Source organism: Choristoneura fumiferana, chromosome 21 (assembly GCF_025370935.1).
Source record: "Choristoneura fumiferana chromosome 21, NRCan_CFum_1, whole genome shotgun sequence".
In the NCBI taxonomy this organism is placed as follows: Eukaryota; Metazoa; Arthropoda; class Insecta; order Lepidoptera; family Tortricidae; genus Choristoneura; species Choristoneura fumiferana.
Genome location: NC_133492.1, coordinates 698,654 through 712,189, shown reverse-complemented (window position 1 = coordinate 712,189; position 13,536 = coordinate 698,654). Strand labels below are relative to the sequence as shown.

The 13,536-nt window shown below is 37.5% G+C and overlaps 2 protein-coding genes across 3 annotated transcripts in view; one reads left to right on the top strand and one right to left on the bottom strand.

Annotated features, from left to right (window-relative positions):
* Window positions 1-993, bottom strand: part of ClpX (Caseinolytic protease chaperone subunit) — a 60,190-nt gene extending 59,197 nt beyond the window's left edge. Inside the window, exon 1 of the mRNA XM_074104396.1 lies at window positions 523-993. Coding sequence (XP_073960497.1) covers window positions 523-595 — 73 coding nt within the window. The 5' untranslated portion in view covers window positions 596-993. The remainder of the gene's footprint in view (window positions 1-522) is intronic.
* Window positions 994-1,252: 259 nt separating this feature from the next.
* Window positions 1,253-13,536, top strand: part of Snx27 (sorting nexin 27) — a 68,130-nt gene continuing 55,846 nt past the window's right edge. Inside the window, exon 1 of one of the 2 annotated variants that reach the window (XM_074103768.1) lies at window positions 1,253-1,560. In XM_074103768.1, coding sequence (XP_073959869.1) covers window positions 1,292-1,560 — 269 coding nt within the window. In that variant the 5' untranslated portion in view covers window positions 1,253-1,291. Of the gene's footprint in view, window positions 1,561-10,146; window positions 10,340-13,536 lie in introns of those variants that run through there. The other variant, XM_074103770.1, reaches the window with a different exon arrangement.

Below are 13,536 nucleotides of genomic sequence, written 5' to 3'. Positions count from 1 at the left end.
TAGTACCCAATCTCAGTTCCATATACCATTACATTACACAAACAACAGCTACTATGAAGGATTTTATCTTTGTTTATTCAGCAAATCTTCACTACAGGTACAAAACAACTGTTATCAAGCCTTAATTAGCTACTAGGAATATTGTAATAGCTGTATTTTACGTCTAAAGACCTCAGAGGGCAGTGTCAAGCATGCATTCTACAATTTACTTTGATAATGACCTTGTTAACCCATTATTTCCATCTTTCATCGATAATAACGCCTTATTAGGATCAAATTCGAACAGAAAACAACTTCAGCGAGAGCGTTTCGTAATAAAAAACGTGAATGACATGCAATATAGCACGCGTAACCGATTTATTTATACTATTCCGATAATTTCAGTGACGTTCTGTTATCAAACATCGGTCTGATGTAGATTAACGCGTGAACATGAAGGCAAGAAAGCGGACTGCGCCACAAATTTGGTGTGTAGCCAATGCACAAAGAAAACAAATCAAATGTATGAAGAAAACCACTTACCTGATGTCAACTTGCAATTTCTCCCGACGGCTAGTCTTCCCACAGAAACTAAACTCAGCCTCACACTACTCATTGTTCGAGTGGCAATCTGACGCGTTTCACAATAAACATCAGCCCCCAACACTTAACGACGACGATCGAATGAAGCGCGAACCAAAGAAATGCTACTATAATCGCCGTAATTCGCTATTCGCAATTTTTATTGTATTTGTTTGTCAGTGAGAGAATCAGGATTCTGTCATGACGCAACACTTTTTATTAGTCAACACCGACACTGTTCGTAAAAGATACAACTATTCGGTGTAAGTACGAAAACTGCACTTTCCTATTTTTTTGTATGATTTTACAAAAACAATTTATTTTCTACTTATTTGAGCGGCCATACTGATGTTCACAGCTGATTTTGATGTGGAAGAAGTTTCAATTTTCTTGTACCACGTTGTTTCGAAAGTTACGCTCTCTAGCGACGACAAACGTAAACTGAAATCTGCTTTACCGTGTGAGTGAAAAGTTTACAAAAATACCTTATAGATGGCGCAATATAATGTTGCCAGAGAAAGAAAAACTTTTTGTTTTCAAAGTTAAAAATGTTTTAGTATAGAAAATATTTCAAAATAATTTCTCTACCATTTTACACTGCAGTCCAAAAATATTTAAAATTAAATTAATTTTGTGACATTGATCACAAAAAGAAATAAATAGAATTGCACCCTAGCACTGTTGTGCAATCTAGCCAACACAACAACAGAAAACGTCAAAGTCGTCCAAAATGGCTGAGACAGAAACTGATAATAACAGTATTATTAGACCTGAGAGAAATAGTAAAGGTACAACGGCTACCAATGGACCCCGTCGCGTTACTATCTATAAAACTGATACTGGGTTTGGTTTTAATGTGCGCGGTCAAGTGTCCGAGGGTGGGCAGTTGAGGTCGATCAATGGGGAGCTTTATGCTCCTTTGCAGCACGTCAGCGCTGTCTTGGAGCAAGGAGCCGCGGAGCAGGCCGGGATCAGGAAGGGAGACAGGATCCTAGAAGTGTGAGTACTTAGGCTACATCATAAATAATCTGCAACCACCCACTTGCAATTTCAGTCTGGGAAACTCCCATGTAAGTTCACAGTATTGTTTGGCAATTCTAAGCCTAGCAACGGTTCCCGAAGCCGGTTGGCACGGTTAAAAACTTTCTTTACTCTAATTCGATTCCACTTAATAGTTTCCCAACCATTAAAATTAATTCTTGGGTTTCAAAAGTCATCACTAGTCTGACATTCAGACAAATACAAACTTTAGACCTGCTCCAATTTTCTTTTTTAAGCTGCCTTTTTTTGAAATACAATTTTTTTTTCTTGTTAGTAACAGGTAAAAATTTATGTGCCCATCAGATATTGTTTTTGATAGTCTGGCTAGGTTGTATGAGTCATACCTTGGGAACAGGTTTGTTTAGTGAATGCAAGTCAGTCAGCTATGAAATTGGATATAGCTATAAATATAGAGACATGTACAATTTGCAACATTTTTGCGTAATAATTTCAACAACAATGGATTTCGTTTTTAAATTGTGCAGGTTGTTATGTTCATGAACCATAAATGATTATTATGTATGGTATTTAGATATCTAGTTATTACATGATAATATTCTGTAAAAGCAATACAGTCGGTACCTCTGACAATTTGTGTAAAAAATCAGTAATTTTTGATCCATACTATTGCTTACTGTATTCCTGTTTGGACTTATAACAAGCAGGAAGTCTAAACAGGGATACTGATATTGGTGGTACAGTGACTGGGAATGACACTTGTAGAGGGTGGAAAAATACTCAAGCAATGTAACTCAAATGCTCAAATGCAAAAATGCATATCTATTTCAACCACTCAAAAATATTTTGCAGCAATATTATTTTTTACATGTTTAAAATTCTTTAACAATGAACAATTTGGGCTTTTAAAAGTACATTTGTCCTTTATTTTTAGTGTTAATTTGTTATTTATAAAATATGCGAGAACTCATGAGGATAATATGCCTCACATTTAAGTTAAGAGATTTAAGGCTACAACCTAGACAAGCTCTAGCAGGTATAACATGCTAAAATTTTCTATTTTATTTAATATATTTTTAAGGTTGACCTGTACTTTTATTAGTTAACCTCGTAAGTCCTGACTTTTTAACATATATAGTTCTACAGACTGAGGCAAGAATTATAAGTTTTGTGATTTTGAAAATTACTTACATAAATTTACAGTTCATATTTCATTGAATAATTTGTACTCCACCAAGTACATTCAGCAGTTATTCTTCCAATTGATTTGTACTTTGTGAAGTACACAGGTTAACCTCTAAAAAGGGAAAATAATAATATTAGTAGACAAAATGTTGATTTAGTTTTGAAAATTAAAGGGGTGGATTTTAATTTATTTCTACGCAGAAAAAGTTGCTGTTAAAAGGGGAGTAATGTCTGTGGCTCCAGTGAAAAGGGGTACATGTCGAAAAACCCAAGTTTACAGGAGACGCAAAAAACAGTTACGCCCGAGATGATTCAAACTTACGTTCATTACACTTGTATATTTACATATACTAATAAATGTGGTATGTTAAAGGACTAAATTAATTGCGCTCTTTCTTATGGGAATGTTATTTTTGCTCTTGATCTATTAGTTTATAAATTAACTACTTGTATCCAAAATAGAAGTATAAAAATAAGTGTAAAAAGGTTCAAGTGGTTATATATATCGCTATTCACCAAGTTTTCGTAATTTTATACGAAGTGAAAAAGGGTACGCATCCGGAATGTTTTTTGTAGTACATGTATAATATTATCCACAGAAGACTAGCTTACGAACTAATGGTGTAGAAAATGATTGCATTTTTCAATTTATGCAGTTGTTTGGACTTAATTACAGACATAACAGACATGTAGCCTTTTGCACGGTTATTTTTATTGTGTTTTTAGTTATAAGTAGACTTAAATAATAATGAAAAATTAAAAATGCTACTTGTATCCAAGTTGAGTGAATGAAACACATATGAAAGTATTTAAATATCTATTCAAAAAACTATAAATTTTTTCAAAAATCTCACATGCAAACATAAAAAATGCCCGTTTAAAACAAACTTTAAATTTCTCATCATTAGTATCTAAGTATGTCCATTCAAAAGACGTTAAAATAATATTAAATTATCTTGTAACATACAATTACAAAAAACATGTTATTTATTAATAAAACTGAAAATCTCTAAGCTAAGCAGCTTGTCTTCTGTCGGTATCAGTAGATGCGTATCGACAGTTTCATCATTGCAGATTAAATCTTTGTAAAGGTTAATCAGCGGTATGAGAGACATTAAGGGGCTGTTCCTATCTTCGATCCACAGCACGCTAGATCTCGCAGGTAGAATACTTAAAGCTCCTGCGGGCATTAACTGCGAGATTGCATGCTTGAACTAGGCCACGAATGCCTGGCTAGCTGGACCGAGTCCAAATCTCCCGTCCAAACCACATAGGCAAAGGGCCTGGGATACAATAGCCTCCGTCACCACCTTATAGGCATTAATAGAACCTTTAACAGGCAGGGACCGGGTCAGACTGTAAGCTGTGTCCAAGCCAGAATCTGGTTACTGGCTCCATGCATACCCCTCGCCCAACACTAGAACTTTTATCGACCCAGACACTACGCATAGCTGCTGGTCTACGGCTGGGAGTTGGGATCTGCGAAAGTAACAACTGTGTTTCTTGTGGGGCTCCAGTGGACCGTCTTGGCCAAATGGCCTCTCCTGTTCCTCGGGCGCCGGCCGACTGTCCCGCCACGCCACTCTCAACGACATTATCAGAAGGGCGCTCGTTAGTGCCAACGTTCCCGCCGCTCTGTAGCCCCAGATTGTACGGAGCGATGGCAAGCGCCCTGACGGAATGTCGTTGATACCCTGGAAGACTGGCCGTGCGCTGGTGTGGGACGCTACCTGTACAGACACCCTGGCGGCGTCCTACCTAACAGCAACTACCAAACGTGCGGGGGCGGCGGTAGACGCCCGGGAACGCCTGAAGGTCACAAAATATAGCTGTCTCGGCGCCCAATATCATTTCTTTGCTTTCGGCGTCGAGACTCTAGGTCCTTGGGGTAAGGGTGCGCTGGAACTACACAGGGAGCTCAGCAATAGGTTAATGGAGGCAACAGGCAACCCTCGCGCCGGCAGCTTTCTCGCGCAAGAGGCCAACCGTTTTTTTTTAATTAAAGTTTTAGTTTTAGATATTTAAATTAAATAATAGTTTTAGTCCTATGGATATTTTGTATTTTCTTAATCATTCTTATTAAATGATTGGTGTCAAGGGATATATCTTAATTAATACCCTTAAAATTAATGCAATGTGCAATATTAGTTTAATAATAGAATTGGTGTAAAAGGATATAACTTAATCGCGTAACCGTCGACTGCGCAGCTCGCAAGCGCGTTCTCCCTGCACAAGTCAGCGCACACGATTGTGGCTCATCCGTGAGCGCTATGGCTCCCCACTCACCCGCTCATTCCCCCACGCAAAGACTTATATCCTTTTCCACGTGAACTTTTTTATATTCGATTTGTGAAAACGGGCGCAGCTCTACTTAATCTTATATTTTATTTTATTTTTTTGTGTAAAGAGATTGAACTTAACTTGTATCAATGTAAACTAAATAAATCTGTTCTTGTTTTAGGGGTTCAAGTGTGCTTAGATTTTTTTACACCCGCCATATGAAAAAACAGTACGTATAACTAAATTTAGATCATAAATCACAAACAAAACTTTAGTTAATAAAAATACAACTTGACAAGTACCCTCTGTTGCTAACTTTTTTAAGGCAGTTCTACCCTTGACCACCAGAAAAGTCCGTTGTTTTAAAAGATATCTTAGATCCGTTTACACCAATCGATGCGTTATTTTTTTTTGTGTTTTTTTGGTCTATATAACTCAATTTGGCCAAATTCAGACTTGTACCCCTTTTCACTGGAGCCACAGATGTATGATCTAATAATTCATTCTCTTATGGCAAATTACATGAGGACATGAATTGTGAGGTTGTACATTTGTTGTCATACATTCCGGGTCAATAAATACTCGGTGGTATATTAGCTGGGGCTATGGTTAAAAACCGGTTTGTTATTAAATAAATTTTATGATAATCCAATTATAACGAGCACATAATAATATTTACTTTAGCATAAACTTGTTAAGTATGCTAACCAAATATACAAACACACATAATGTTGTTATTTCAACTTGCAAACTTAGGCAGTATGTACAATCAATCTTAGTATTCATAAGGTTTCTTAAGAAAACCTTATAACTTCCTCTATTGCCTTGTGTTTTGTTACTACTTTCTGAATGCTAATGAAGTTGTATATTACTGGACTAAGATGAGGAAACAAACAAATATCATACAAATATATCTGTGCATGGTGTGAAGAACTTGATAAGTCCAAGATGGCAATTTTTCAGGGCAGCGATTTTAAGGTTTGACATTTTCTCCAAAATCCAAATTCATCTTTATAGCTTTATGGATAATTTTATGTAATCTTTCAAATTATTTTATGTATTCTCGTAAAGTCTGCTTATTTTGTAAGATATAAGACTTATCAACATACTACCCAGAGACTTATCAATTTATTTCCCATACATTAGTGCTCAAATCAGTGAAAACATTGTTTAATTTAATTCCTATAAATCAGTTTTTCAGTGTAATTGAAATGTCTAAATTGATGATTGATTGAATTTTAGATGGTTTTTCAAATAGTTATATTTCTCTTTCTTATTATTTTATTATTCAAAATAATTGACTTATCAACATGTTCACCGATGACTTATCAACTTATTCACCATAGAATTGGGTATCAATAATACACATTTATCGTTTGTGATCAAAAAAATTGTAATAAAAATGTGCGTAATGAAATTTTAATCATTCGGAAATGCTAGCGCACTTTATGTACAGTCACCAGCATTAATATCTGCCACAGCGGAGCGTGCAAAAATATCTGACACGTCCTTTCAGCCCTAGAAATAGAGTCGTATCAGATATTTATGCACGCTTGTTGTGTCAGATATTGGTGCTGGTGACTGTACTTACTACCTAAAAAAAAAAAAAAATTAGAACAACTTCTGTTCTCATGTAAGTAGGGAAAAAATAGTATGCTACATTATAACAAAATCATTACGAGTAAACTAGTAGAAATAATTTGTATAAGCGTAAAGTTAGGTCTATAAACCTCGTAATTCTCTCGTAAATAAAAAAAAACATATAAGGTAAGATCGCATTTTTCCAGAAATGTTCCACAACCTTTTCTATTATTTTTTTGGTTTGGTAATGAAAAAGAAGGCATAAAATCATTTAAAAAAACGCTGAAATGTATATTTAAATATAAACATAAGTAATCAAAAGTACAGTAACTTAATCACTCAATCAGTCAATGAAATTAGACACAATCAAACTCGTCGCCTTGTTTTTGATGGCCCTGGGCCGTAACTTTCATTGTTCTCTTCTCTTCAATACGTAGGTCTTCAGCTATTGGAGGGTCGTTCTCTTCGTCCCCAATTGTTTGTTAGATTATTTTCCCATAGTCACTTTTTCTTTGCAGCAAAATTTCTTTTCGCGTTTTTTCACGAATTTTATTATTACAAGCCTGTTTTTTCAAAAAAAAAGTCAAAAGTCACAGTCAAAGAGATTTATTTGTAAACATATGTATAACTGATCATGATATGTATAACTGATGATGTTCATGAAGCTTATTTTCACATTCGCGTTCTTTTTGTGTCGCATTTTTCCTCAGTCGCGTTTTTCCCCAATCCCAATCGGTACAGAAACAGTCTCGACGGAGCTCCTGTCTTGGCTTGGTTTTGGCTCTTCGGGCCGATGCAAAACTAACATAACCTAAACCTACCTATGCGCCGTTAAGCCTGGTTGTGTAGTATAGTAATAGTGGGATACATGAGACTCGATGGGAAACAAGAGTTCTGTGATACCAGGGCACCATCGACACTATTTCTGTGTTGATTGGGATTGGGGAAAAACGCGACTGGAAAAAAATGCGACACAGAAAGAACGCGAATGTGAAAATAAGCTTCAAAACGATTAAGTATAGGAAAATATTCTAACAAACCCCACTCCGCAACCACTTTTGCATTGCACCTGGTAGTATGTGCGGTAGTGGTGATATGACGCAGCCTCTGTGGTTGGTGGCAAACGAACCAGATTTGCTTTGGCGTTGGCTGCTGTCTTTACAAAAGTACGTAAGCGTACATCGTTGAGGGTGTCTGTCGTTTCAAGACCATCAGAGAAAAACAGAAATACAGGAATACATCATGTTTTACGAAATAAGCGATTTTTTGTGTCGATTTTGACTCAACTATAAACTGATTGCCTTTCGCGGCAGTGGTCCAACTATAGTTTGTCCAACTGCTTTTCGACGGAGCTCTGCCCTTGGGCGCTCTTGGGAGCTCTTTCTGGATATTTTGCCCTTCGGGCAACTGAAGTTACCTAACTAACCTAACGTACCTATTTTTGTATTAAAATATAAATATACTTAAATATAATATTTCCGGATTGGACAAATTAGTATATATTCATTGTGAACGTTATAGTTTGTAAGTGTTATTAACCTAACCAACAAAAAGTTGGAAATCCCCCGACTTTGTCACTTCAAAGTTCAATATCTCAAAAACGGCTGAACTGATTTTGATTAAACATGTCTGAGAACCATCGCTAGAAAACCTGCTTTCAAATAAAAAAAAACCGCATTCAAATCGGTTCCGTTTAAGAGCTACGGTGCCACAGACAGACAGACACACTTAGGTCAAACTTATAACTTATAACACCCCTCTTTTTGCGTCGGGGTTAAAAATGATAAATTGTAACAAAAGCTTGATTAGATCCGCGCTGCCGGATTCCGCGGGTCAGAATTATTTTTCTTTGACCTTTTCCATACCGTATATTTGCATCAACAACATAAATCATTGCGTAAACACGCAATTTATTTTATCTCGTGCGTCGGATAACATTATTAATTTCTTTTTGCTTGGACGGATCGCCATTAACTGCTTTTAAGAACGCAACGGTGTCGGGTACTTGGGTTCCGTAATAAAACGTTATGCCTAAAGGCAAAATAAATGCGTAAAGGCAAAATAAGGCCTAAATAAATGCGATTTTTTTAATAAACTAATAGTAAACTAATAGCTGAACTAAATCCATAATAGTCTTGACTTCTATCTATGTCATACCCTATGCAGTATTTTTTTTCATTTAGGGTAAAATAATACCCTAAGGTTGGGCACTGAGCGCTGGAGGAGGATCGAGAAGGCAGCGCCACACTGATGGGCGGTCCCTCGTGTCCACGACCACTCAGTCAAGAGTGTCCGATTTAGAAGAAGAGATGTTCAATTTGTAAATTATTCTAGCAATACTTATAGAAATCGTAACTTTCTGCCAAATTATTTGCAGCGATTTGTTCTGGATATTGATGGTTTCTCCGAAAACGCTGCTAATAAAAAAAAAGGCAGTAAAGCCTTCCTGCAGCGTATATTAAATATTTTTTCATCACACTTGCTCGTAAACAGTGTCGTAACATGCAGGCTACCTTGGTTGCAACCCCCCAAATAAAACCCTCGACCTTAATGTGCTTGTCATGAAACCCAAGGCAGGTAAATGAGTCATTGCGCGTACACATTTTCTTGTCATGAAGCCCAAGGACGGTCAATGAGTCCGTGCCCGTACTGATGGAGCTGCGCATGGGGTAGCAGCAGGACCACATGCACACGCGGCTCAGGCACATGCTGAGGGAGAGGGAGGGCGACGCTGCTAAGAGCGCAGCCTAAAGTGTCGTCAATATTTGGAAGAATTATATTTTTTCTTTTAGAAATATAAAATTTTACTCTCAAATGTGATGAAAAACATTGTATGTCGCACGGGCGGTACTAGGATTACGAACATCGACTCATTAAAGCCCTCAGTCTTCGACTTCGGGCTTCCAATAGACTCTCGTTCGTAATTCCTTATTTACCGCCCTAAAGACACAATGTACTATTTTGATTTTGACCTGGTGAAACTCTCTTCGTTCGTATATCAAGCAAAACTAATGTGTATACAACATGACATTTGATTAAAATCTTTTTCAATTTTAATCAATATTTTTATTATACTAATAAAAACCATAGCGCAAACGCAGCGTAGGACGTCCACCAACGAGATGGACGGGTGGGTTCACGGTGCATGCAGGCCGCTTTCAACCGATGTAATTGGAACTCTATGGGGGGAGGCCTATGTCCAACAGTAAACGTCGTACGGCGGATATGACAATGATGAAAACCATAAACCAAAAGCGTAGTTAGCTTACCAAATGGCATTCGCCAAAAAAGGTATCACTATGTTGTAACAAGTTAAGTGAAAGGACATATTAAACCAAAGGTTAAAAGATATGCTCTCGTTCACTTCTGAAGTGTCGATCGGAACATATTAACGTGTCATATACAATAGAATAAAAGTTACATTATGTTTTAGATGTTCCTCTTTCTGTGCGACTCGATTTCGATGTATGTATGTATACTGCTGCATAGCAAAAAGTTTTTCACGTGGCAATAAAAAGGGCAGATGTGATATTTTTATACTTTATCACCGGAAATAATTGAATTAGTAACTATATATCGGTCGTTATATAGAGATTAGGAACAGTATATAAGCAATTACGTTGAGTGGCGGTAAAGGAACAGTGAAGATGTTTAATAATATGTACTCGTTGTACGAGAATCGCGCGTTGCCGTGCAAACATTTGGACGTGGAATATGATTTACTGGATACAGGGTATGCATTTTGTTTTACCTACATATATATATTAAGCTGTGCTCGCGGGGCTTATTGCCTCAGAAAACATAATTCAAATAACGAATTATCTACGACTTACGACCTGATGTTTTACTATTCTGTAATAAACTAACTCTTTGCCGGTCCCTAACTGATTACGAAGCTTGAGGTCCCGGGTTCGATTCCCGGCCTGGGCAGATGTTTGATATGAATAATACGAATGTTTGTTCTCGGGTCTTGGATGCTTAATATGTATTTTTATGTATGTATTTTACTATTTAAGTATGTTTATCCGTTGCCTAGTATCCATAATACAAGCTTTGCTTAGTTTGGGACTAGGTCAATTGGTGTCAAGCGTCCCATGATAAGTATTTATTTATTTTATTTATTCCTCCTCTCAGCCATTCAAAGGTTAACTGGTAGATATCCCTTAAAGGGATAAGTCCGCCTTTATACAATTCAAAGTTTGTCAATCGTATTTTGTTTCTTTTCTTTTGTACAATAAAAAGTTGACATACATATACATTTATAAACGAAAACTACGATGAGACATAGATAGATAATTGAATTATTAAACTATGGTAAAGTCGAACAAACTGATTTACGTATCAGGATGGAATCTTTTAATAATCAATTTCACTGTGATTTCCTTGACAAAAGTATGGGATGTCACCATAACATTAGTAGCACAGAGGTTTCACGCTACATCATTCAGTTTGTTCGACTGTACACTACTGTGGCTTTCCCTTTGAGTTCACCTTCACGACGAACCACGGATTGGTTCGAAACACGTCGAGCACACCCCCAGCTATTAATACGCGAGTGCCTCGTGTACCTTATTTTAATAGCCACCTAATTCTGAACCTTTAACACGGAATAACCTACAAAACAGCCCAAGCTCTCAATATCTATCGATTTTGATATAAAACAACCCCCGCTATAAAATTTACACGTACTCATAACCTACTGAGTCGAGTTCTTTCAGGAGTCTCGTTTATACTGCTCCTTACAGGCTCACGGCACTTTCTACCGCAGATGGTATCGCACTTTTTAGGGTTCCGTACCTCGAAAGGAAAAAACGGAACCCATAGGATCACTTTGTTGTCCGTCCGTCTGTCTGTCAAGACCCTTTTTCTCAGGAACGCGTGGAGGTATCAAGCTGAAATTTATGTCAAATACTCAAGTTTACTGTCCCTTGGAGCTGTGAAAAAATCAAACTTCTCAGCCAACGCAATCAAAACATACAGCCGTTTATGCCGCAAATTGCCGCAAATTTTCGAAACTCGCAAGGGAATCAAAACCAATTTGGTACGAAGCAACGTCTTATAGCACAGATAAAGGAAAAATTGCGAAAACCGTAAATTTCTAGTTACAACATATAATAAAAATATTTATACGGAACCCTCGGTGCGCGAGTCCACTCGCACTTGGCCGGTTTTTTTTCTCTTTACAAGAAATCAGACTCACATCAACAAAAAGAAAGAGTACCTAATGTTGCTTTGCTCCTCTTCGACTCTGCCTCCTTGTTTCGCCACTTCCGACGCTATTCGTCGAGTGGGTGACACTCTTTCCCGGCCCGGATAATACCGGGATGGAAATACCGACCCTGTTTTTCGTGTACACGCCCATTGAAGCTCCTGTCAGTTTCTATGAGCGTGTACGCAAAAAACAGGGCCGGTATTTCCATGTCGGTGTTATCCGGGCCGGGATAGAGTGTCACCCCGTCGAGTTTGTGGATAGTTTAATTTGTTTTTGAATTTGTGGTAAAGGTACGTCATAAATTTTGACGTAAGTGTAGGTAGGTACTTAGACATCTACCAATTTCGCGACCGACGACGAGTCCTAGTAAGATAAGGTAAGATAAGATAAGATAAGATAAGATGATTTATTTGTAAAACATGAGTAAGTTTACGTAATGGTCACAGGTTTACAATAATGTTCGTAATGTGTGTAGTGCAAGGAAAAGCAGCTAAAGACACCTCTCTTCTCGTCCTACACTGCCTGGGAGCGTTCTAATTAATCAGATCATGCCCTTTTTAGGGTTCCGGAGCCAAAATGGCAAAAACGGAACCCTTATAGTTTCGCCATGTCTGTCTGTCCGTCCGCGGCTTTGCTCAGCGACTATCAATGCTAGAAAGCTGTAATTTTGCACGAATATATAAGTAAACTATGCCGACAAAATGGTGCAAATAATAATAAAATAAAAAAAAACATTTTTTATTTTACCTCCCATAGACGTAAAGTGGGGGTGATTTTTTTTTTTCTCATCCAAACCCTATAGTGTTGGGGTATCGTTTGGATAGGTTTTTTAAAACCATTAGGGGGTTGCTAAAACGATTTTTCGATTCAGTGATTTGTTTTTTTTATTTATTTTTATACGACTGGATGGCAAACGAGCCATAATGCGGAATATTCAACTTTAAAGTGCAAATTTTCATTAAAATCGAGCGTCCCCCCCTCTAAAATGTAAACTGGTGGGTGGAAAAATTAAAAAAAATCAGGATGGTAGTAAGTATATTCAAACTTTCAAGAGAAAAACTATAACGGCTAAAGTTTGCTTGAGAATTATTAGTAGTTTATGAGTAAATAGCAGCCTAAGGTATAAAATATACCTAAACTTGGAAGATTCTGTATAAAATAGGAAATCCTTTGAAAAATATTACTTATTTTTTTCGTAATGGAACCCTATGTTGGGCGTGTCCGACACGCTCTTGGCCGTCTTTTTTAATTTGAGGCTAATTTAAGGTGCGACCAAGCCACTGCTTAAAAAACGGTGACGGCACATAATCGCAGTGACGCACCGTAAGCGCACCGTTTTTTTTGCATGCTTTCCACACCGCTGCTTAAAATACGCAAACGGTGCGGAATCGCAGTGACGGGCCGTAAACGACAAGACTTTTGTTCGGTAAAGTCCTGACGTTTACGGCACGTCACTGCGATTCCGTATTTTAAGCAGCGGTGTGGAGAGCATGCGATAAAAACGGTGCGCATACGGTGCGTCACTGCGATTCGGTGCAGACACCCTTTTTTAAGCAGCGGTTTGGTCGCACCTTTACACTACGATATGCATTTATGTAGGGCCTCAAAACCCATTTTGTTATCAAACAAGGTTTGCTTCTGTTAATGTAGCTGCATTGGATCGTTAATGTATGTCAACAGGTCCAACGAAGTTAATTTCTTTGATACTGATACGCTAT